At 49.8% G+C, this 22,896-nt stretch overlaps 1 protein-coding gene across 1 annotated transcript; it reads left to right on the top strand.

Annotated features, from left to right (window-relative positions):
• Positions 1-15,143: 15,143 nt before the first annotated feature.
• Positions 15,144-22,196, top strand: LOC144894099 (uncharacterized). The gene is made up of 3 exons (XM_078786172.1): positions 15,144-15,301; positions 15,400-16,302; positions 22,056-22,196. The coding sequence occupies exons 2-3, from the start codon at positions 15,505-15,507 to the stop codon at positions 22,194-22,196; spliced, it is 939 nt and encodes a 312-aa protein (XP_078642298.1). The 5' UTR covers positions 15,144-15,301; positions 15,400-15,504.
• Positions 22,197-22,896: the final 700 nt, after the last annotated feature.

The following is a 22,896-nucleotide window of genomic DNA, read 5'->3' on the forward strand; positions in this document are numbered from 1 at the left end:
ATGGAGTGGTGTAAGAGTTATAAATTTTTTAATATTTTCGTTTAAGTATTTATATCTGCCAAACTACATCACCTATCGCAAAAATCCAAAAGGTCATTTTAGCACACCGATATGTTGAACACATCTGTGAAGTTTCCTCTCGATGGGATCAAAAATGAGGGATCGTCATAACTTCGAAACCATGTGACGCATGACGTCATGCTCACTGACTTTTTTTGTTCATCATGGGTATGCGATTCTGCCTGCAAAGTTTGGCCTCGATCTGTTCAGTCGTTTTGGAGAAAATTTGATTTTAGTGGTTTTCCAGGCTTTTCACTCAATACAATATGGCGTCCAAACCACGTGACCCACAACGTCATTATAATTGTATTTCTGCATAAATTTATACCAAGAAGATGCTTAAGAAATTTCATGCTGATTGGATAAAGTTTTTTACTTGTCGAATTATGTCAAAACGGCAGAACCTATGATGTTATCATTCACATATGTTATTCCGCATGGAGAGTTCTTTGAAATGAGACCTGTCTCAATTATTTATGTGTGGCGGTTTTTGATATAGAGGGGCAAAGTTTTTTGGTTTTTCCAAGATGGCGCCCATACCACATGACCGGTGATGTCATAATATTCACTAAAATAGTCCACAGGAGGAGTCCCTCCCATATTGAAAATTTAATGTCAATTGGACCAACGGTTGCCGAGAAAATGAATTTTTAAATGCAGACACGCACACATGTACATACTTACGACGGACTTACATATGACGTACCCGAATGCTTAACCCCGCCTTTCGCTTTGTGAGCGCAGGTAATAACACAGACACTGCATTTGTGCTTTCAGGACCTTTCTTTATTCCGAAACCCTTCAAAAATCCAAGTTTCCTGAAAAACATTAGGAGAAGTCTTCTTCTGATAAACAATTTTACAACAAAGGTGTTCTCCCCATATCACACATGACAATAAAACATGGACTACAGCAAATATTGAGTAAAAATTGATGTTCAAACTGCCATGGAAAGATGCCATCTGAGCATAACCAAAAAGGGACAAGAAAAACAATGAAATCAGATGGAAAACAATATTTCTAAACACTGGTCACAATCAAATAACTCAAATGGAGCTTGGCTGGATACATGGCAAGAATAGAGACAAGAATTACAAACTGGCAACCTCAGGAAGACATTGAAAGAAGCACGATGCAAGATCAGATTGAGAGATTAAGTTATGTTACCATTTGAGTTTTTGGTTTCAATTTTTCAACAGTTCTCTATTAAGCCTGGCGTTGGCTTAGCGGTCAGGGTGCCGGCTTGGGATCCTAGGATCCTGTGTTCGAATCCGGGTCGATCGCTGAATTAATGCCAGGGGGGTTGACTCAGCCTGTCATCCTTCCGAGGTCGGCAAATTGAGTACCAGCTTGCTGGGATGAATGATCACGGTGTGTACCCCGATTCAGAATAGGCACACTGTATCCCTATGCATCGTAAGAACGTGACCAAGGATTGGCATCAGGAAGGGCATCCGGCCACAAAAACATTGCCTCAAACAGGGAACCATGATTGTCATGGGGCCCGCAAGGCTAACCCCTGCTCTAGTGGGGAAAAATGGCCTTAAAACGATCATTCATTCATTCATTTCATTCATTCTCTATTATGAGAATACGGAGAAGCAAATTAACAAATTTTACATTTTTTAAAAGCTGTTATTTTCTTCAGACTTAGTTTGAGGACGCAGATGGGGTTAGAATTTTGAGATTACTGTTGTCCTCTGACACCAGTTTGCAGACATTATGGTGACACCCAACGTAAAGCTTGGGGTAGTGGCTTGTTGTCAGGGGTTACAGATGGTACTCTGAGACATTGTGCTGACAAGGTATATGCTGAAAGGAATTTATGCTTTCATGATAGCTTTCTCCTTACTGGTTCACTGAATACCTTGCCTAATGCTGAGGATCGCTTACAAGGGGGGAACATTCAACCCGGTATGGGTGAATGCTATGTGAATTTAACAAACCTTTTTCAGCAAAACTTTTCCCACAATATTTGTTTGGCATTTCAGATTTCAGTTCTTTTGCATGGATCTTCATATGCATTTTCAAACTGCCTTTTTGGGAGAAACCTTTATCACATATCGAGCATTTGTGAGGACGCTCTCCTGTATGGATCATCATATGTAATTTCAAACTGCTGCTATGAGAGAAACTTCCGAGAAGTTTTTTCTCTTTTTCTCTTCCGAGAAACTATGAGAGAAGACTTCCGGTTCCTCAGGCGAGTGAAGCGTACTTCGAGCTCTCCACGGCATCAAAGTTTAAATATTTTCCCATTCTTGTCTTTGTCAAATTTCCACTGGTTATTTTACTGTGTACGTGTTATTGTGTGTTTCTAGTTAGTATTGGTTTGTAATTCGTACAAACTTGTGTGTAATTAATCGTTTTCTGGGTCATACCTCGTGCGCGGCCTGGTAACTTGAGGCTTCCCTCCCCCCATCGGTGTTTTGTCAATTTAAGTTCTTTCCTTCGCTGTATTACTTGTTTCTTTTAATTTATTTTCTCCCCCTCACCTCACCTCCCTAGACAAAGAATTATATATTGATTCTTTCTCTCCTCCCGGACACGTGCTTGTTCGCTCTCCTCCTCATCTCGACTTGTGCCCCGCCCCCTGTATCTCGTTTTTCTGCCGCCTCTGCTCCTTCTTTCTCAAATCAACGTTCTCGCTTGGAGACTTTTCCCAGATTGTTTTTTATGGTTTTCATGGTTCTGTTTGGATATTGTTGGAATATGTTTAAACCGCAGCCGTGATACTGATGCTGCCCCCCCCCCGAATTTCCATGTTTTAAACATTTCCCAGTGTGTACCCTGGTCAGAATAGGTACTCTGTATCCCTGCGTGTCGTAAGAGACGACGAAGAGGGTTGGCGTCAGGAAGGGCATCTGGCCATAAAAAAACATTGCCTCAAAAAGAAAACCATGACAACTCACCACAGGCAGGTTGGTGGTCTTTCTATCTTCTACCAAATCCTCTCTGGCCTTGCTCCCCCAGCTCTCTCTGGGCTCTGTCCCCCAAATATTCCTACAGGTTGGACAATATCTGCCAGCAACTCTCTTATGAGTAAACTGCCAAAATCAAGACTCAATATTCACCTTCACTCTTTCATTCCTCTTTTCTCCTGCCTCTGGAACAAACTCCCTCACTCTCTTCAATACCACTCCTCCCTCTAGGTCTTTAAAACAGCTGTTCACCACCATCTCTTATCTTCCCCCATCCAAAACCTTGATCATTTCTTCCCCCGTTAATTCACCCCAGATCCACTTTTTTGAAATACCAACTTCTTTCCTGGAAGTCATAGCAGTGTCCAAGTGTTTTATATCTCTCCCAACGCCCCCCCTCTCACACTCCCATGCCTACCCCCCCCCCCAAGCCCTCTCCCTCCCATAGATCTCGAGATGTCCCTGTTCTCTACTGTTGTACTTGTGTGCTTCCCTCTCTCTTCCAATCTTGTCTCCCGCTCCCTTTGTTATATGTTTTATGTGACAGTTTGTTTTTTTGTGATTAATGTTAGCTCTGACATGAGCCTCGATCTTGTACACAAAAAAAATAAATAATAATAATAATAATATTAATTTGTCGAGCATTACAGAATCTCAAAGTAATCATTTTCTTCGCTGCTGAATCTTGTGTAATATCACCTGGATCAACCTATGACGAGGAGCAATGTGCTGAATCCCCTTCAACAATTGTCTGTGATGCTGCAATTCTGTGCAAGTGCATCATTTACATTGGATGATCGAGATATGTGTGGCGTGTCACAGGCCAATCAGATGTTTCGACACGGACAACTAATTGGCTGTTTATCTCCATTCACAAATTGCTATCTGGGCAGGCGGATTAGCTGTGTGCGTTCAACGATATTTTTGACAGGGTTTAAGGTTTACACGTTTGTTGGCAAGATGCTCACTTCGTGCTATTCATAAATTCAGCCCTAAATGGTAATTTTGTAGTTTTTTGCTCACCAGTTGCAGAATAGGCAGCACTGCCATTTGTCAAAGAAACATCTGACTCTTCCTTTGCAGAAGCACATCTCAAAGCTTCTGAGACGAAAGAATCGTTGTTGCTTTGTGTGCATTCCACTTTCACAGGATAAACATCACCTGCATACAATTCAGTGTCAGTCTTTTGCAGCACACAAAGTTTAAAACTTCCAAATATAAATCATGTCAATAAGACATTTATTCAGTCGAAGAAAAGGATGATCTAAATATCACAGAATCACTACACCGTTACAGTATATTTGGTCCACGTCTTTACTGCAACCTCCTCCCAGGACATGTATCAAAATAAGACATTGATCATTAGAAGCTCCAAAAACTTACGAGGAGGCTACTTTTCCAATGCCTTTTTTGAAAATACCCCATTTGATGTGGCATCGTCTGTTATATAGTGTTGGTGCTGCTGAAACAGTTTCTTGGTGAGGGCCAGGCTGGGTATTATGCCATCACCATGTCACCAACATTTAGCCAATCACAGCCATTATCTACTCAGGTTGAGATAATGACATGAGGGATAGATATCTGCAATATGAGAGCTAAATGTTTAATTATTTTTGAAATATCGTGAACACAAAAGTACATGGACAGATGATCGCTCATTCAGTTCATTATACAGTAATATAGTAACAAAATAATTACAGCACATATAATAAAAACAAAAATGCGTCGGTTGATGGTAAAAAAAACAATGAAACTTTTTTCTGCCTTTTTTCTGATCATCTCCGACCTTGTCCGAGGGGCAGAAAAAAAAGTTTAATTGTTTTTTACCATCAACTGATGCCTTTTTTGTTTCTACTATATTGGCTACTAGCAGGAGTACCTGGTGTTGCTGGGGAGGCGGAAGAGGGGGGGGAGAGGGAGGCGAAAGATATACCACATATACATCTTCCGGGATGAGGGGGGGGCGGCTTTGACAGGCACCTCCGTTTTTGGGGAGGTGAATGAGAAGGAGAAAAGTTTGACCCTTGCAAAGAGTGCTTTAACCTTAGTGTTGCCAAGGTAAAAAAAGGAAATTGTAATACCTTCTAACCTCAGTGTTTCCCAGGTGAAAAAAGGAAATTGTAATACCCTCCAACCTCAGTGTTGCCCAGGTAAAAGAAAAAAAGAAGGAACTTGTAATACCCTCTGCCATCATCACCAGGGGGCGCTACACGGTACAAATTTACAAAGATAATTGACGCCCCTCTCCCGGTCTTTCACAACTCCACATGAGGCAGTGGCCACATAGCCTATGTTACCCCCCAGACAAAGTTGTATTTGTATTTGTACCCCGAGTAAAGTATATCAGCGTTTATAGCTGGAGTTCCTAGCACTGCTCAATCGAAAATGAAACATTAACATATTTGAAATGAGGGCAAACATAATGGAAAAGCAATTACATCAAAATCAGAATCCATCACAAATATCAAATCATCATTTCACCTTTTGTTGAATATATGCTGGTGAATGTGCCATCCATCACGTTTCTGAGTTAAGTATGATGCCGTTCAGGAAGAAGAAGAAGCCTTACTACCAACTTCGTACACTTCTGGAATTGTTTGATTTATTTGTGTTCAAATGTTTGCGAATTGTTTTGTATTTATTCATGGGAATGTGTACTTGTATATAATTATAACTGTCATTGAGCAAAAAGGCTTAGGCACTATAGAGCGATTTTTTTTAAATCCTCAAAAACGAACTTTTTGCCAAAAACACTCCCAGGCACTCACTGATGAACCTCTGAAAGTTTGACAAAGATCCGATCAGCCATTTCTGAGAAAAATGGCGACACACACAGACAGACAGACCAACGGCTGTCTTGCCGTATAGATAATTATTTTGTTACTATATATTACTAATTATTTTGGAACTGTATTATTTTGTTATTATATTACATCCCTGTCCCAAGTTTGTTAAAAAAAAAAAAAATCCCTTCAACGATTCACAAGTTATTGCAGCAGACACACGGATGGCCAAACCAAGAACATAATAGCTGCATATTGTAACATAAAAAGGTACTTGTACTTTTGTACATGTTCTCAAAATGTGGAGAGTTGTTGGTGTTTTCTTCCTTTTCTCTTAAAATGTGGTGAGGTCCAACAGTACCATGCTCCTGCCCTGCCTTGACCATGATATTCCTCCACTCCCCTGTATCCAGCCAACTCTCTCTACCCTCCAACCACCCCCACTTCACTGATAGCTTTCTTCACACAACCCTCCCACCTCCACACAGTCTACCTCTCTTCCTCCTACCATATTTCCTCAACCTATCCGCTTTCGTTGCCATTCTTCCTTCCCCCATCCGCACCAAATGTCAAACCCATTTCAGCCGACATTTCACCAATGTTGCCGTCAAGCTCATCTGCACACCAATCTCCTCCCTCAGTTCATCCATTCTCCTTCTATCCACCCTATTCTCTCCCACAATCCTTTTGACACAGTTGTTCTTGCAAACCTGCAGCCTCTGTGTTGTCTCTTGGTCAGTGCCACCATCTCGGGACCCTAAAGGTAGGCCGGTGTTACAGACCACATCAGAACCTTACCTTTCAATCCCATTAAAATCTTTGTCTGCCATTACACAATGGCCTTGCAATCCTTAACCCTCCACAACTGTTGCATCCTTACCACCACCATATCCAGTGCTGTTCTGTTCTGTGCTGTCCACTTCTATAGATAATCTTGTGCTTTCCCACTTTTGAAAGAATGAACCAGCTCTGGCCATCCCATTCCTTGCCATGATCACCACCAGCTCTTGACCCTCTCTGTTGCTTTTTCCGCAACTAAATTTACCAATACATTCCTCTTCACCCGGCTCCGTTACTCTGCCATGCATGTTAAACTCCCCCCAAAAAGCACAGCATCCCTCAATACAGAGCATCCTTGAATTCCTGCTTCTCCATCATAGACATTCCCGTTTGTGGCCCACATACTGACATAACACACACAATTTGCCTCTATACCACCACCCATGCCATAACTATTTGTCCCTCCCATCTTTCCACTCTGACCACCTGCTTGCTGATCTCTTCCGAAACTATTATTCCGATGCCATTACTCATTTAATCCACACCCGCGTGCAACAGCATTTATCCTCCTGTGAACCTCCTGGCCTTGTCCCCTTTCCATCTGGTCTCCTGCTCACACAACACTTCCAACCTCCTTCTCTCCATCTCCAGCACCTCAACCTCTCTACCTCCTCCGCCTGCCCCCATTGATCCCATATTTAAACTATGTAGTCGAACCTTGCTTCTGAATCTCTGCCCGCCTGGCAGAACAAATGACGTTCTTGATTAGTTTGGGACACCCAGAGGAAAATTTAAAACGTGAAAAACACATATGGGAAAATGGAAAGGTGATTTGGGGATTGGGGGAGGAAAGATGTTTTGGGGTGGTGGAATTAAAGAGGTTAATTCATCAATGTGTGTGCCATCCCTTGGATGTTCGTTAAACTGGCGTCTCATCTGCCGGCATTAGTTGGTGGGCGTTAGGCAGGGAAGTACTGCTGGATTATTGTGTGGATGCATCATTTGACTCTTTAATCGGAAAAGATGAGTTCAAAAGGTTTTGAGGAATGTCCGTTTGGAAATTAATTCCCTCTTCCAGATCACCATCACCTGCACACAAGACGACATTGAGGTTTTTTTTTTAGATACAAATTTGAGGCTCCTGTAAGAGCAACACAAAAAACACAAAGAGATAAACAGAAAACACATAAAACATATCATAGAGGGAGTGGGAGACAAGATGGAAGCACAACAACAGTAGAGAACAGGAACAGGGGTAGGTGGTAGTGTAGCGGCTACCGCTGGGTTTTCACAATCGCCTTGCACCTATCAAGGACGCGGAGCGATCACCATGCCGGGCTCATCCAGGACACCCGGGCAGGCCCGCGCTCAACTTGCCAGGCCTCGGTCGGGACGCTGCGCCACGCCCCCTCTCGCCTTTCCTGGGCAAACGCTCCGGGATAATATGTATATATATTGCTGCCCGATAAACGGGCTTTTCAGAGTGCCTGAGTGTTTGGTTTGATTAAAGCAACTCGGATGAATTCCAGCTTTTTGTCGCGTCCATTCTTCCGATCGACGTGGGAGCCCCAGCTCCTTCATTGGTGACCTACCGACATGGACACGGCAGTCGCCCTTAAACTGCCTACCTTCTGGGAGGCTCATGCGGCGGTTTGGTTCACACAGGCGGATTCCCTGTTCGCCCTGCGAGGCATCACGGCCGAAGACACCCGCTTCCACCATGTGGTAGCAGCGCTCGGTTCGGCCACCGCGGCCCGCGCCCTGAGCCTCCTCGAGAGCCCGCCAGCCGCGGAAAAATATGGCGCGATTAAGAAGCTTCTCCTCGACGCTTTCGCCCTCCCATCGGCGGAACGCGCACGGCGCCTGCTCGACCTGCCCGAGCTTGGCGACACGCGCCCTTCCGAGCGAATGGACTACATGCTTTCACTGCTCGGCGAGCACTCTCCGGCATTCCTGTTCTGGGAGCTGTTCCTCCGTCAGCTGCCTAACCCGGTACGCCTCGCCCTGGCAAGCACGACGATCACAGATCCCCGGGCCCTTGCCAGAGAAGCCGACAAGGTCTCCGCCGCAGGACAGCGCATCGCAGCGGCGACATGGGACCCACCGCCGTCCGACGCAACACCCATGGTGCCCAAGCACCCGGCACGGTCGCCGACCGAACTGCCGATGCAATTGGCGGCCGCTACACCGAGCCGACCACCTCCAGCACGACGACCAGGGCCTCCACCTGACCAAGCGTGGTGTTACTATCATGCCAGGTTCGGACAGAAGGCCCGGACATGCCGACCCCCATGCACCTTCGGCAGGACGGGAAACGGTCGGGCCGGCGTTCATTACCAGCCATGAGCGCCGGTCACACGGGCAACTTACTGTTCATCATGGATAAAGCGTCCGGACGGCGCTTCCTGTGCGACACCGGCGCCCAACTGAGCGTCATACCCACCTCTGACCAGGACAGGCAATCCGCGGTTTGCGGCCCCTCCTTGGTTGCGGCCAACGGATCGACCATCTGCACCTTCGGCCCGCGCAATGTCACCCTCTGCTTCGGCGGCCAACGCTTTGCTTGGACGTTTGTAACCGCAAACGTGCCCATGGCTCTGCTAGGCGCCGACTTCCTCTGCGCACACGGACTGCTGGTGGACGTCCAACGGCATCGTTTAATCAACGCCGAAACCTTCAGCTCCCTGGTATGCACATTGAGCAGCTCCACGCCGACCGAGCTGGCATGCGCCGTCCCGGTGGCGAACGAGTTTGCTCGCCTGCTCACGGAGTTCCCAGCCCTCATGCGGCCGACGTTTTCGGCCGTCGCAGTACGGCATGGGATCGAGCACCACATACCAACCACGGGCCCGCCGGTCTACGCCAGGGCCTGCCGCCTCGACCCTGCCAAGCTCGCCGTGGCGAAGGCCGAATTCGACGCATTGGAGCACCTCGGCATCGTGCGGCGCTCCGATAGCGCGTGGGCCTCGCCACTGCACATCGTGCCAAAGCCGGGGGGTGGATGGCGCCCGTGTGGCGACTACCGCCGTCTCAATGATGCTACCACCCCCGACAGGTACCCGATCCCGCATATCCAAGACTTCTCCGTCCGTCTGGCGGGACGGGTCATTTTTTCGAAAATTGATCTCATACGGGGATATCACCAGGTACCTGTCAGGGCGGCCGACATCCCTAAAACGGCAGTCATCATGCCGTTCGGCTTATTCGAATTCTTGCGGATGCCGTTTGGTCTCAAGAATGCGGCTCAGGCATTCCAGCGCTTGATGGACGGCGTGCTGCGTGACCTGCCGTTCCTTTTCGTTTACCTGGACGACATCCTTGTCGCCAGCACGTCCCGGGCCGAGCACCTCGTCCACCTCCGAACACTGTTCGGGCGCCTCAGCGAGCACGGCCTCATCGTCAACCCGGCCAAATGCCACTTCGGCACGATGGCCGTTGATTTTTTGGGCCACCACATCACCAAGAACGGGGCCGTGCCGCTGCCAACCAAGGTCGAGGCCATCACCACGTTCCCGCGTCCCCGCACCATAAAGGCCCTGCAGGAATTCCTGGGAATGGTGAATTTTTATCACCGCTTCGTGCCCCGCGCTGCTCAACTCATGCGGCCCCTCTACGAAGCCCTCCGGGGCAAGCCGGCCAAGCACGACATCGCCTTGTCCGCAGCAATGGATGCGGCTTTCCAAAGCTCAAAGCGGGCCCTCGCTGACGCAACACTGCTCGCTCACCCGGTGCTCAACGCTCCCATCGCCCTCACCACGGATGCCTCTGACTACACGGTGGGCGCCGTACATGAGCAATGGGTGAACGGGGTTTGGCAGCCACTCGCTTTTTTCAGCCGGCAGCTCCGGCCGAACGAGCTAAAATACAGCACGTTTGACCGGGAGCTCCTCGGTCTACACCTGGCCGTCCGCCATTTCCGCCACCTCCTGGAGGGCCGACCTTTCACGGCGTTTGTCGACCACAAGCCATTGGTTTATGCCATGGCCAAGGTCATGGAGCCGTGGCCGGCCCACCAGCAGCGCCACCTCTCCGCCGTGTCGGAGTTTACCACGGACATCCAGCACGTCGCCGGCAAAAACAACGCCGTGGCCGACTGTCTTTCCCGGGCCAGCGCGAACGCGGTCCACCTGGGCGTGGACTTTGCGCTTATGGTGGCAGACCAAACCACCGACACCACAGTGCAAGCCCTCCGGGCGGCGGACACGGGCCTCCGCCTGGCCGACATCCCCTTCGCGGACACTGTCCTGCTCTGCGACGTCTCCCAAGGCAAGCCTCGCCCCATCGTGCCCGTCACCTGGCAACGCCGCATCTTCGCCTCCCTCCACGGCCTTTCCCACCTGGGCCGGAAAGCTTCCCAGAAGCTGGTGTCGGCGCAATTCGTCTGGCACGGGCTTCGTCGGGACGTCCGCGATTGGACCAGCACCTGCACGGCCTGCCAATGGGCCAAGGTCCACCGACACACCCAGGCCCCGCTGGCACCTTTCACCGTGCCCGAACGACGTTTCGACCACGTCAACGTGGATCTGGTGGGCCCCCTCCCCCCGTCACGGGGGTTCACACACCTGCTCACCATGGTGGACAGGACCACCAGGTGGCCGGAGGCCGTTCCCCTCATCTCCACCACCACCGCCGACATGGCGCAGGATTTCATCGCCACCTGGGTCGCCCGCTTCAGCGCACCGGCGGACATCTCATCAGACCGCGGACCACAGTTCACCTCCGAGCTGTGGGGCGCAGTCGCCCGCAACCTGGGGGTCAAGCTCCACCATACTACGGCCTACCACCCCCAAGCAAACGGGTTGTGCGAGCGATTCCACCGCTCCATTAAGGCCGCGCTCATGGCCGGCTTTCAAGACGGCGGTTGGGCCGACCGGCTGCCGTGGGTCCTTTTGGGCCTCCGCACAGCCCCCAAGGAGGACCTCCAGGCATCCACCGCCGAGCTTGTCTCTGGCCAGGTGCTACGCATGCCGGGCGAATTTGTGCCCGATGCTACCAGTCCCTGGTCCGCAGCTCACCAGCGCTCGGACCTCCAGGAGGCCGCCCGACGGTTTGCCCCCGTGCCAACATCCCACCACGGTGACCCCCAGTCCTACGTCCCCCCAGCACTTCGCACAGCGGAGTATGTTTTTGTGCATCACGATGCACATCGGAGGCCACTCCGGCCGCCGTACGACGGGCCCTTCCGGGTGCTGCGACGGGACGACAAGTCGTTCGTCATCGACATCGGCGGCAGGTCGGACCGGATTGCGGTGGACCGCCTCAAGCCGGCGCACGTGGACGTCAACCACCCACCACGGGTGGCCCTTCCGCCGCGGCGAGGCCGCCCCCCATCCACGGTGCCCCCCACTCGACCGCCCACCACCACACCGGACCCCCTCCCACGACCCGCCAGGGGTCGCTTCGGCCGGGTCATCAGGGCCCCCCTCAAATTGACCCTGCTGGTGCAAGTCGATTCTGGGGGGACGTGTGTAGCGGCTATCGCTGGGTTTTCACAATCGCCTTGCACCTATCAAGGACGCGGAGCGATCACCATGCCGGGCTCGTCCAGGACGCCCGGGCAGGCCCGCGCTCAACTTGCCAGGCCTCGGTCGGGACGCCCGGGCATGTCCGGGCATGCCCGGGCAGGCTCGCCCTCAACTTGCCAGGCCGCAGCCAGGACGCTGGGCCACGCCCCCTCTCGCCTTTCCTGGGCAAACGCTCCGGGATAATATGTATATATATTGCTGCCCGATAAACGGGCTTTTCAGAGTGCCTGAGTGTTTGGTTTGATTAAAGCAACTCGGATGAATTCCAGCTTTTTGTCGCGTCCATTCTTCCGATCGACGTGGGAGCCCCAGCTCCTTCAGTAGTTTCTTCTGTCGAAGGGAGAGGGGAGTAGGAAACGGTATCAAACAAATGGACACTATTTGGAGATGGTGGATGAGATAATTTCAGATATGGTGGAGAAGCTAAGATAAGAGATGGTGGATAAGAGAAGAAAAGAGATGGTGGACAAGAGAAGATAAGAGACGGTGGATATGAGAAGATAAGAAAAGATAAGAGATGGTGGATTAGAGAAGATAAGAGATGGTGGATTAGAGAAGATAAGAGATGGTGGATAAGAGAAGACTAGCACCGGTACCCGCCCTATGGGCGGGGCTTCAATTGGGAGGCCCAAATGAAAAGGCAAAATATCAGAAATTGAAGGCTTTTTTTATTTTAAACGATTCATATAAACATCCGTTAAATCATATCTCCCACAAATCATCAAAATATAAACAGTACATGGCACCAATTTTGAAAAAAGATTGAATTGTGCAAAATGGAAGCGGCCGCTACACGTCTTTCTCAGTTGCATGTTTATGTGTGAAGAGTGCGCACCGAATCTGTAACACGGAAGCGGCCGCTACACCTGTTTCTCAGTCGCTTTGCATGTGCTGCCATGTTACTTTGGAGCCGCACGTTTATATCGGAAGAGTTCGTCAGGAGTCGATCTATTATCTCCTGGTACGTAGAATAAACAGTATTTGTAGAATTTCAACAAAAGCCACATCACTGTTCATATCGGTAAATATTATTCCATCATGTTTGGAAAAACTGGAAAATTTTGAAAATTTGAAAAATTAGAAAAACAATATAGCCTATTTTACTCCTGTGGGTCTAAGGATTGAATGAATACCCACCAAAAATTTGGTTGTGATCGGTTGAGCCGTTTTTTTTTTCCTGGTGTGTACCCTGGTTTAGAATAGGTACCTGCGTATCCCTGCATGTCGTAAGAGGCGACGAAGAGGGTTGGCGTCAGGAAGGGCATCCGGCCATAAAAAACATTGCCTCAAAAAGAGAATCATGACAATTACAACTACATATGGGCAGGGTACAGCACGAAGTGGAGATCGGTTTCTGAGGTTTGGGACATGGAATGTCGGGACAATGTCAGGGAGATCAGGAGAAGTGGTGGAAGTATTGGTAAGAAGAGTGGACTTATGTTGTGTGCAAGAGACGAGACGGAAGGGAAGTGGTGTGAAAATGGTGAATGGTAGGCAGGGACAGAAATACAAGTTTGTGTGGCAAGGGTGCCCGGAAGGCGTGAATGGTGTTGGTGTCCTGTTTTCTGAGGTGTTTGTAGACAGTGTGGTGAGTGTGAATCGAGTGTGTGATAGGTTGATGATGGTGAAAATGAGGATTAGAAAGCTCTTGGTGATCGTCATCTCGGGATATGCTCCGCAGGTTGATCGGAGCGATGAAGAGAAGGACAAGCTCTGGTGTGCGATAGATAAGCTGATGGAAAATGTGAAAGATGAGGAAGTTATTGTGGTAGGAGGAGACCTAAATGGACATGTGGGAAGGAGTATGGACGGTTTTGAGGGAGTTCATGGGGGTTACGGATATGGTGTGAGAAATGGAGAAGGTGAAAGGATTTTGGAGTTTGCTGATGGAGCTGATTTGTTGATTTGTAATACTCAGTTCCAGAAAGAGGATAATAAACTTGTTATATACACGTCAGGTGGGTCGACAACAACCGTTGACTACCTGATGGTGCGAAGGCGAGATAGGGGGCACCTCCGGGACACAAAGGTGATCCCGGGGGAGGAGTCTGTTTCACAGCTCCACTTGGTTGTCTGCGACATAAGGGTGAAAGGTGCGAGGACAGCTCGGTGGGTGAAGTACCAATCGAGAATGAAGGTGTGGAGGTTGAAAGAGCTGCCAGTAAGGGAGGCATTAAAAGAGAGGCTGAGTATAGTAGCGGCTTAAGTGGTTGAGCTTGAAAGTGGTTGGATGTCAGTGAAGGATAGTCTGTTGGGAGCCGTTGTTGAGGTGTGTGGATGGACAAAAGGACCACAGAGGCACTCGGAAACATGGTGGTGGGATGATGAAGTTGGAAAGAGGATTGATGAGAAGAGGAAGAAGTTCAAGGAGTGGTAGAAGGCGAAGGGTACGGGAGCAGAAAAAGCAGAGCATGAAAGTTATAAGGCAGCCAAGAAAGCTGCAAAGATAGAGGTAGCGAAGGCGCAGGAGGCATGTTGGAAAATGTTCGGAGAACGCTTGGATTTGGAAGAGGGTCAGAGAGCGGTATTCAGGATTGCAAAGCAGATAGCGAAAGAGAGGTGTGATGTGATGGGGGTGAGTTGCTTGAAGGATGAAGTGGGACAAATCGTTGTGGACCCACATGGAATTAAAGGAAGATGGAAAAGATGTATGGAAATGCTGGTGAATACAGAGAATGAATGGGATGGCAACACAGAGAGTAACCCAGTTTTAGGACCGGCAGAGAAGATAACTGAGAAGGAAGTTGAGGAAGTGATAAAAGCAATGAAGAGTAGAAAAGCGGGAGGGCCGAAGGGAGTTGTGGGAGATATGTTGATGGCAGCAGGAAGTAGGGGTGTGAAGAGAATGACAGAGATCTGTAATCTGGTGGTGAAAGAAGGCTGCATTCCAGTGGATTGGGAACTGAGTACCCTCGTCCCTCTATACAAGGGGAAAGGTGACCCTCTGCAGTGTGACTCATACCGAGCGACAAAGTTATTGGAGCATGGAATGAAGGTATTGGAAAGGGTGTTGGAGAGGAGGATAAGGAAGAAGGTGACGATTGATGAAATGCAGTTTGGATTTATGCCAGGAAGAGGATGTAGTGAAATCGTATCCGTACTGAACCCGGGTGGGGATGCTCGCTGCTCGCTGTCATTGTTGTCCCCACTAGGGGCGTGACTATAAGACCCGTTGCTGTGTCAGTGCTCCGAGACTTCTCCCTTGTGACATGTTACATCGGTAGCCTCGTTAATGGTACGCCTTTATAGAATATCTAGCTTGCTTGCATTGACTGATATGAATGGCTTTATGAGATGTCGCATCGTATGCTTATTGTGTATTTCTACTTACAGGAATGATCTGATGATCTAAATGCAATTAAACCAAACCGTTGGACTAAAGTTGTGCGGACCTGAATGGTTTTCCACAACACTTAATTGCATTTAAGATCTGCTGACATGGCTGGCAACAAGACGTTGACGGTGTCCATTTTCAGCGCCGACCCACAAGCCACGGACGGAGGCTTGCAACTCAAGCACTGGCTCCGACAACTGGAGCATCTCTTTGATGAGCCTGAGACCGCTCCGACGCCTGCCGCGAAGCTGGCAATATTACACTCAAAAATCGACTACCGGGTCTACCACGCGGTCGCTCAATGCACGACGTATGATCTTACCATCGCGGAGCTCAAGCGGCTTTATATAAAAGAAAAAAGCCCTGTGTATGCGCGTTATTTGCTGCAGACGCGGCGGCAGCAGCCCAACGAGCCTATGGATCATTACGCCCAGGAGCTCCGGCAGCTCATGCTGGACAGCGCCAAGGAGCCACGGACTCCCGAGCAGGCTAAAGATGATCGACTTTTAGATGCCTTCATAGCAGGGGTCTCCTCCCAGGAACTACGTCTCAAACTCTTGGAGAAGACCGACCTGACCTTCGCTACGGCGGTTGAGCAAGCGACGGTGTATACCGAAGCGCGGATGCAATCGAACGCCTATGATCGCACGCGCCTTTTGGCGGGCACCTCACTACACGCCCGGCCGGAGAGTACCACTGACGAGGACGTGGATCCGCCTGCTGAACTCCGGGATGCTCCGGAGGATGACCCTACCCTGACAGCTGCCGTTACGACCAGCAGACCCAAGGCCTTGCGCGGGGCCGCATGTTTTTTTTGTGGAGGGCCTCGTCATGCCCGAGTCGTGTGTCCGGCACGTGACGCTATTTGCCATTTGTGCTCGCTAAAGGGACATTACGCGAAAGTGTGCAAGAAATTGGCATGCGGCTCGCGGCCCTTCGACTCGCGCAGCCGCGGTCGCGCAGGCGCGGCAACCTTGAACGGGCTTGTAGCAGAACCCACGAGCCCAGCGCCTTACCCGACTTCGAAGGGGAGGGCCCCTCTCTGCGGCCCGCTGGGCGCGCAGACAACCTTGACTGGCGCCACCGGACAGCCACCACCGTCTCATTCTCCATCGGGGACAAAGGCCGCGTCCTTGGCCAAACCTCGAGCCACGCAAGGGAAGAAACAGCTTTCGAATACTACGGAAGCCTTTTGTCAAAGCGACCAAACGAAAAAGGCGATTTCGAATACTACTACGGAAGCCTTTTGTCAAAGCGACCAAACGAAAAAGGCGATTTCGAATACTACGGAAGCCTTTTGTCAAAGCGACCAAACGAAAAAGGCGATTTCGGCTACAACGGAAGCCTTTATCTGCCAGGAGTGTCAAAAGGTGATGCCAAATACTACGGAGGCCTTTTCTCGTCGGATTTTGAATCGCGAAACACCGGAATGCTGGGGAAAGCCCTCTGATGACGATAAAATGGATTCCCCATGGTCAACGCAGACTCCGGCCACGATCGCAAAACTGCTGCTGGTGTAGGATCCACCCGCGAGGCTGGTCCGACCCATTCGGGGGGCTCAGTCCCGCTCCCAGCTGCCTCGTCTGGCCTGGCTCAAGCCCTTATTCCCCTTATGGTTGAGGGCCATTGTGTTCAGGCCTTGGTGGACACCGGATCTACGGATAGTTTTATCGACCAGCGACTTGTGCTCAGGCATGGATGGCGGATCGGGCGGTCTACGAGACGGATCTTCATGGCTTCCCAGGGACTCCGGCTTAGCACAAAAGGGGAATGCCGATTGAAACTAGTGCTAAAGGGACGGGTTTTCCCTGATGTACACCTTATGGTTTTACCCGCATTATGTGCTGATATTCTGCTAGGACACGATTTTCTTAAGCTGCATGGACGTCTGGTAATGGAGTTCGGTGGGCCTGACACTCTTGTTGTGGGGGCGGACGACGCGCTAACGGTGTGCGCCCTAGCGCAAATGGACGTCCGTCCGCTTTCACTGTTCCCCAATCTAACCTCCGACTGTACCCCTGTCGCGGTAAAATCGAGACGCTACTCTCGCGCGGACATGCAATTCATTGCGGACGAAACGACTCAGCTCTTGAAAGACGGCATCATAGAACCTAGTAGGTCGCCGTGGCGTGCCCAGGTCTTAGTGGTGCGCAGTGAGGCCCATCGCAAACGCATGGTGATCGACTATTCCCAAACGATTAACCGCTTTACACAGCTGGATGCCTACCCCCTTCCGGGGATGGACGCGCTAGTGCAACAGGTGTCCCAGTATTCGGTCTATAGTACTCTCGATCTCCGTAGTGCGTACCACCAGATCCCTATCTCTAGGGCGGATCGTATCTATACCGCTTTCGAGTCGGGGCAGCGGTTGTACCAATTCACACGATTGCCCTTTGGGGTGACGAATGGGGTCGCTTGTTTCCAGAGGGCCATGGATGACCTCGTTGCGCGGGAGCACTTAACCGATGTTTTCGTCTACCTCGATAACCTTACGGTTTGTGGATATGACCAAGGGCACCATGACGCTAATCTGAAGCGCTTCCTTGAGGTCGCGCAACGGTATCACTTAACTATGAACGAGGATAAGTGCCGATACTCCCTACGCACCATAGATCTTCTGGGGTACACCGTGACCCATGGCTCTGTCTCTCCGGATAAGGAACGTCTGCGACCTTTGCTCGACATGGCCCCTCCCTGCGATCGGGCGTCCCTGAAGCGCGCCCTTGGGCTGTTCGCCCATTACTCCAAATGGGTGCAAAATTTCTCCGCGAAACTTCGCCCCCTTGTGGCCTGCGACACTTTTCCCCTGAGTTCGGCCGCATTGACGGCCTTTGAAGGTCTTAAGACCGACATCGCCCGAGCCGCCGTAGCAACCATCGACGAGAGCGGCTCGTTCGTCCTCGAAAGTGACGCCTCGGATCAGGCCATCGCGGCGACCCTCTCCCAAGGGGGACGTCCCGTGGCTTTCTTTTCACGGACTCTTACCTCCGCTGAGCGGCGGCACTCGTCCGTTGAAAAGGAAGCGTATGCGATCGTCGAGTCTATTCGGCGATGGCGCCCGTACCTACTCGGGCGGAGCTTCCAAATCATCACGGACCAGCAAAGCGTTGCGTTCATGTACGACACCTTACACGCCCAGCGCATTAAGAACGAGAAAATCACTCGCTGGCGTATCGAACTCGCCGACTTCTGTTACACCATCAAATATCGCCCAGGGAAGGATAACCAGGCCGCCGATGCCTTATCGCGCCCCACTACATGTGCTGGTATCACCTCGTTGGAGGGCCTACGGGTGCTGCATGCTACTGCGGGCCATCCCGGCGTAACGCGTTTCGCTCATTTCGTGCGGAGTGGGAATCTCCCTTACTCGATTGACGATATCCGCCGTATCTGTCGCGACTGCGCTATCTGCGCGGAAATCAAACCGCGTTTCTATAACCCCCCTATGGGGACTCTGGTGAAGGCTACACGCCCGTGGGAACGCTTGGCGATGGATTTCAAGGGCCCTTTGCCGGTGTCGAGCGGCTCTCGCTAGCTGCTCACTATCGTTGATGAGTACTCACGATTCCCCTTTGCTTATATGTGCGCGGACATGACTGCTGCCACGGTGATGCGTTGCTTACAGAACTTGTTCTCAATGTTCGGTTACCCGGCCTATGTCCATACCGACCGGGGTGCAGTCTTCTTGTCTCAGGAGGTGCGCGGCTATCTGCTCCAAAACAACGTTGCGTCTAGTTACACCACGCCGTATAGACCCCAGGCTAATGGGCAGATCGAACGCTTCAACGGGATTATCTGGAGGGCCGTCATGCTCCATCTCCGGACCCACGGCCGGGGCCTCGATAAATGGGCTTGGTCGCTACCTGCGGCGTTGAACTCAATCCGGGCACTCCTGTGTACGGCAACTAACCAAACTCCCCACGAGCGTCTTTTCCACCACCCCAGGAGCTCGGGGTGTATACGGTCTTTGCCCAGTTGGCTCGCTGGGCCCGGGCCGGCCTACCTTAAACGGGCAGTTCGCGCGAGCAAGTACGACCCCCTTGTGGACAAAGTGCAGATTCTCCAGGCTAATCCTGAGCATGCTCGTGTGATGACGTCTGATGGTCGTGAGACTACTGTCTCCGTTCGTCATCTTGCCCCTTGCGGGGTCGACGACCTTAGTAGGGAATCGGACGAACCGGTCGAACCCATCTATGAGACTATGACCTCTCCCGACGCTCCCATCGCCGATAGTCCACCGACCCTCCCCCCGTCGAGACTGCCCGGGTCCGACGACTTGGCGTTACCCCCTTCATCACCCGACCCTGTTGACGCCTCTGACACCGGGGATACAGGGTTACGAGACGCCGTACCCGGGGAATTTCGAACGCGTGCTGGCAGAGAAATTCGCCGCCCGGCCCGCTACGGTTGGGCCGACTGATACTCCGTGCCCATGCTGACGCTCACTCGCTTTTAGCCACGCGGCCGTATAATTCTGACGGGGGGTGAATGTAGTGAAATCGTATCCGTACTGAACCCGGGTGGGGATGCTCGCTGCTCGCTGTCATTGTTGTCCCCACTAGGGGCGTGACTATAAGACCCGTTGCTGTGTCAGTGCTCCGAGACTTCTCCCTTGTGACATGTTACATCGGTAGCCTCGTTAATGGTACGCCTTTATAGAATATCTAGCTTGCTTGCATTGACTGATATGAATGGCTTTATGAGATGTCGCATCGTATGCTTATTGTGTATTTCTACTTACAGGAATGATCTGATGATCTAAATGCAATTAAACCAAACCGTTGGACTAAAGTTGTGCGGACCTGAATGGTTTTCCACAACAGAGGATTGACAGACGCGCTCTTTATTGTGAAGCAGTTGCAGGAGAAGTACATGGAGAAGAGGAAGAAGTTGTTTCTTGGGTTTGTTGATCTGGAGAAAGCATTCGATAGGGTTCCACGCGAAGTATTGACATGGGCATTGAGGAAGTTAGGAGTGGAGGAATGGTTGATCAGTGTAGTGATGGCAATGTACAAAAGAGCGCGCACAGCTGTAAGGATGAAGGACCTGAACAGTGGTGAGTTTGAGGTGAAGGTGGGAGTGCATCAGAGGTCGGTACTAAGTCCACTACTATTTGTAGCTGTGATGGAGGTGCTGGCTCAGAACTTAAAGGAGGGTTTACCATGGGAGTTGTTGTATGCAGATGAGCTGGTGTTGATTGCGGAAAGTATGGATGGACTGAAGTAAAAGATGAACAAGTGGAAGGGATGTATGGAGACAAAAGGTCTGAAGATGAATATCGGAAAGACTAAGGTGATGGCAGGTGGTAAAGCATGTGGTGAGGTGGAAAGAACTGGGAAGTGGCCATGTGCTGTGTGCAGGAAGGGTGTCGGAGTGAACTCCATTCAATGTACAATGTGTGCTGCGTGGGTTCATCAAAAATGTAGTGGTCTGAGAGGTTCATTAATCAGTGTGGCAGCTACATTCAAATGTAAGGTGTGCACAGAGGGAGCTGCAGATGGAGGAAATGTTGAGTTGGATCTTGGAGACAGCGGGAAGCTGGAAGGTGTGAAAACATTTTGCTACCTCGGAGACGCGCTGAATGGAGAAGGTGGATCAGACTCGGCAATGGTTGCTCGAGTGGATGTGCATGGGAGAAGTTTCGGAAACTGAGTGGCATGCTGATGAGGAGGGGAGTGTCGTTGAAGCTGAAGGGAAAGGTGTATGCTGCATGAGTGAGAAGTGTTGTGATTTATTGGAGCGAGGCATGGGTAATGAATATAGAGCAGCAACGAAGGCTGGAAAGGGTGGAAATGCGAATAGTTCGGTGGATGTGCGGAGTATCGTTGAGAGAGAGGAAGACAAATGATGAATTGCAAAAGATGATGGGAATAGAGCCTTTGATTGATGCTGTGAAGAGGAAACAGGTTGAGATGGTTTGGTCATGTGTTGAGGAAGGATGAAAGTGACTGGTTGAGAAGAGTGATGGAAATGAATGTAGAAGGAAGTAGAGGACGGGGAAGACCGAGAAAGACTTGGCTAAAGATGGTGGAAGAAAAAAATGCGGGCAAGGGGGTTAACAAGGAGAGATGCAGAAAATAAGGCAAAATGGAGAAGATTGTCATGGGGACCGCAAGGCTAACCCCCGCTCTAACAGGGAAAATGGCCTTAAAATGCATGTTGTGTTGTTGTTGGTTGAGCCGTTTTTGCGGTACCTTCGAACGGACAGACAGACGGACATTTGGTGAATTGTAGTAAGATAAGAGATGGTGGATAAGAGAAGATAAGAAAAGATAAGAGATGGTGGATTAGAGAAGTTAGCGATGGTGGAGAAGACAGGATGAGATGGTGGATAAGAGTAGATAAGCGATGGTGGAGAAGATAGGATAACAGGTGGTGGATAAGAGAAGATAACAGATGGTGGAATTGAGAAGAAAAGAAATGGTGGACAAGGGAAGATAAGAGATTGTGGATAAGAGAATATAAGAAAAGATAAGAGATGGTGGATAAGAGAAGATAAGAGATGTTGGATAAGGGAAGATAACAGGTTTTACACAATACTGCACATAGATGGTCAATGTCCAAACTGCAGTTACTGAAATTTATTTAAACACAACTGAAACCTTGGTTTAGGTTCAAATAAACATTTCAGAATTAAATAATGTTTTTTCTTTAGAAGAAAGACGAAATTGCTGTTGTAAAAAAACAATTTCCAAATTTTGTTTTATCTACCAATGGGTTGGAGTTTGTTGTAATCCACATCCAGTTTAACCAGTTTTATGTCCACATTGTTCAACCAAATATTTCCAAGATATAAAGAATTATACGATTAATTTCACTGTTTAAACAAGGATAAGGGAAGGTGGGGGTACATCATATTTGATGTGGGGGATACCTGGGTCACTTTTGGGAGATTGATCGGCTGTCTCCGTGCAGCGGGCCTGTTCAAGAGAACTATCCAGGGCTATGCAACAACAATAATAATGTTAAGCCCATCCATGGCTAAAGAGAGGTACTAAAACTACAAGAGCAAAGAACGGCACGCCATCGCAAATCCCCACGCTTCACACCCAAAGCAAAGTTGAAAGATGGCAACACGTTCCACCAGGGAACACCCAATATCAAATTTTGAGGGTTTCCTTTCCATGCTGACCCATGATGATAAATCCTGGGGCATGGACCAGAAGTCAATGAAAAAGGTTACATATTTCATGTGTCCCCAATGCTGATTGCATATACAAGGAAACAAACAAAATGTTTAAAATATGCCTCTAATTACATTTTTTGCTACCCCCTCAAAGTTCGATTTTATTAAATGCTGTGAACAAACTTGAGTTCGAACACACAAAATGTAATTTCAGCCAAGTTTGGTCACAATCCCATTGGCAGTTTTGGAGAAGAAGTGTTTACGGACGGACTGACGATGTTTACATCCATCCCTTAAGCTCCCCGGAAATATGTTACAGATGAGCAAAAATTTACCTTGTACCAACAACAACATGCATTTTAAGGCCATC

This window comes from Myxine glutinosa, chromosome 1, assembly GCF_964187855.1.
Source record: "Myxine glutinosa chromosome 1, kmMyxGlut1.1, whole genome shotgun sequence".
Lineage (NCBI taxonomy): Eukaryota > Metazoa > Chordata > Myxini > Myxiniformes > Myxinidae > Myxine > Myxine glutinosa.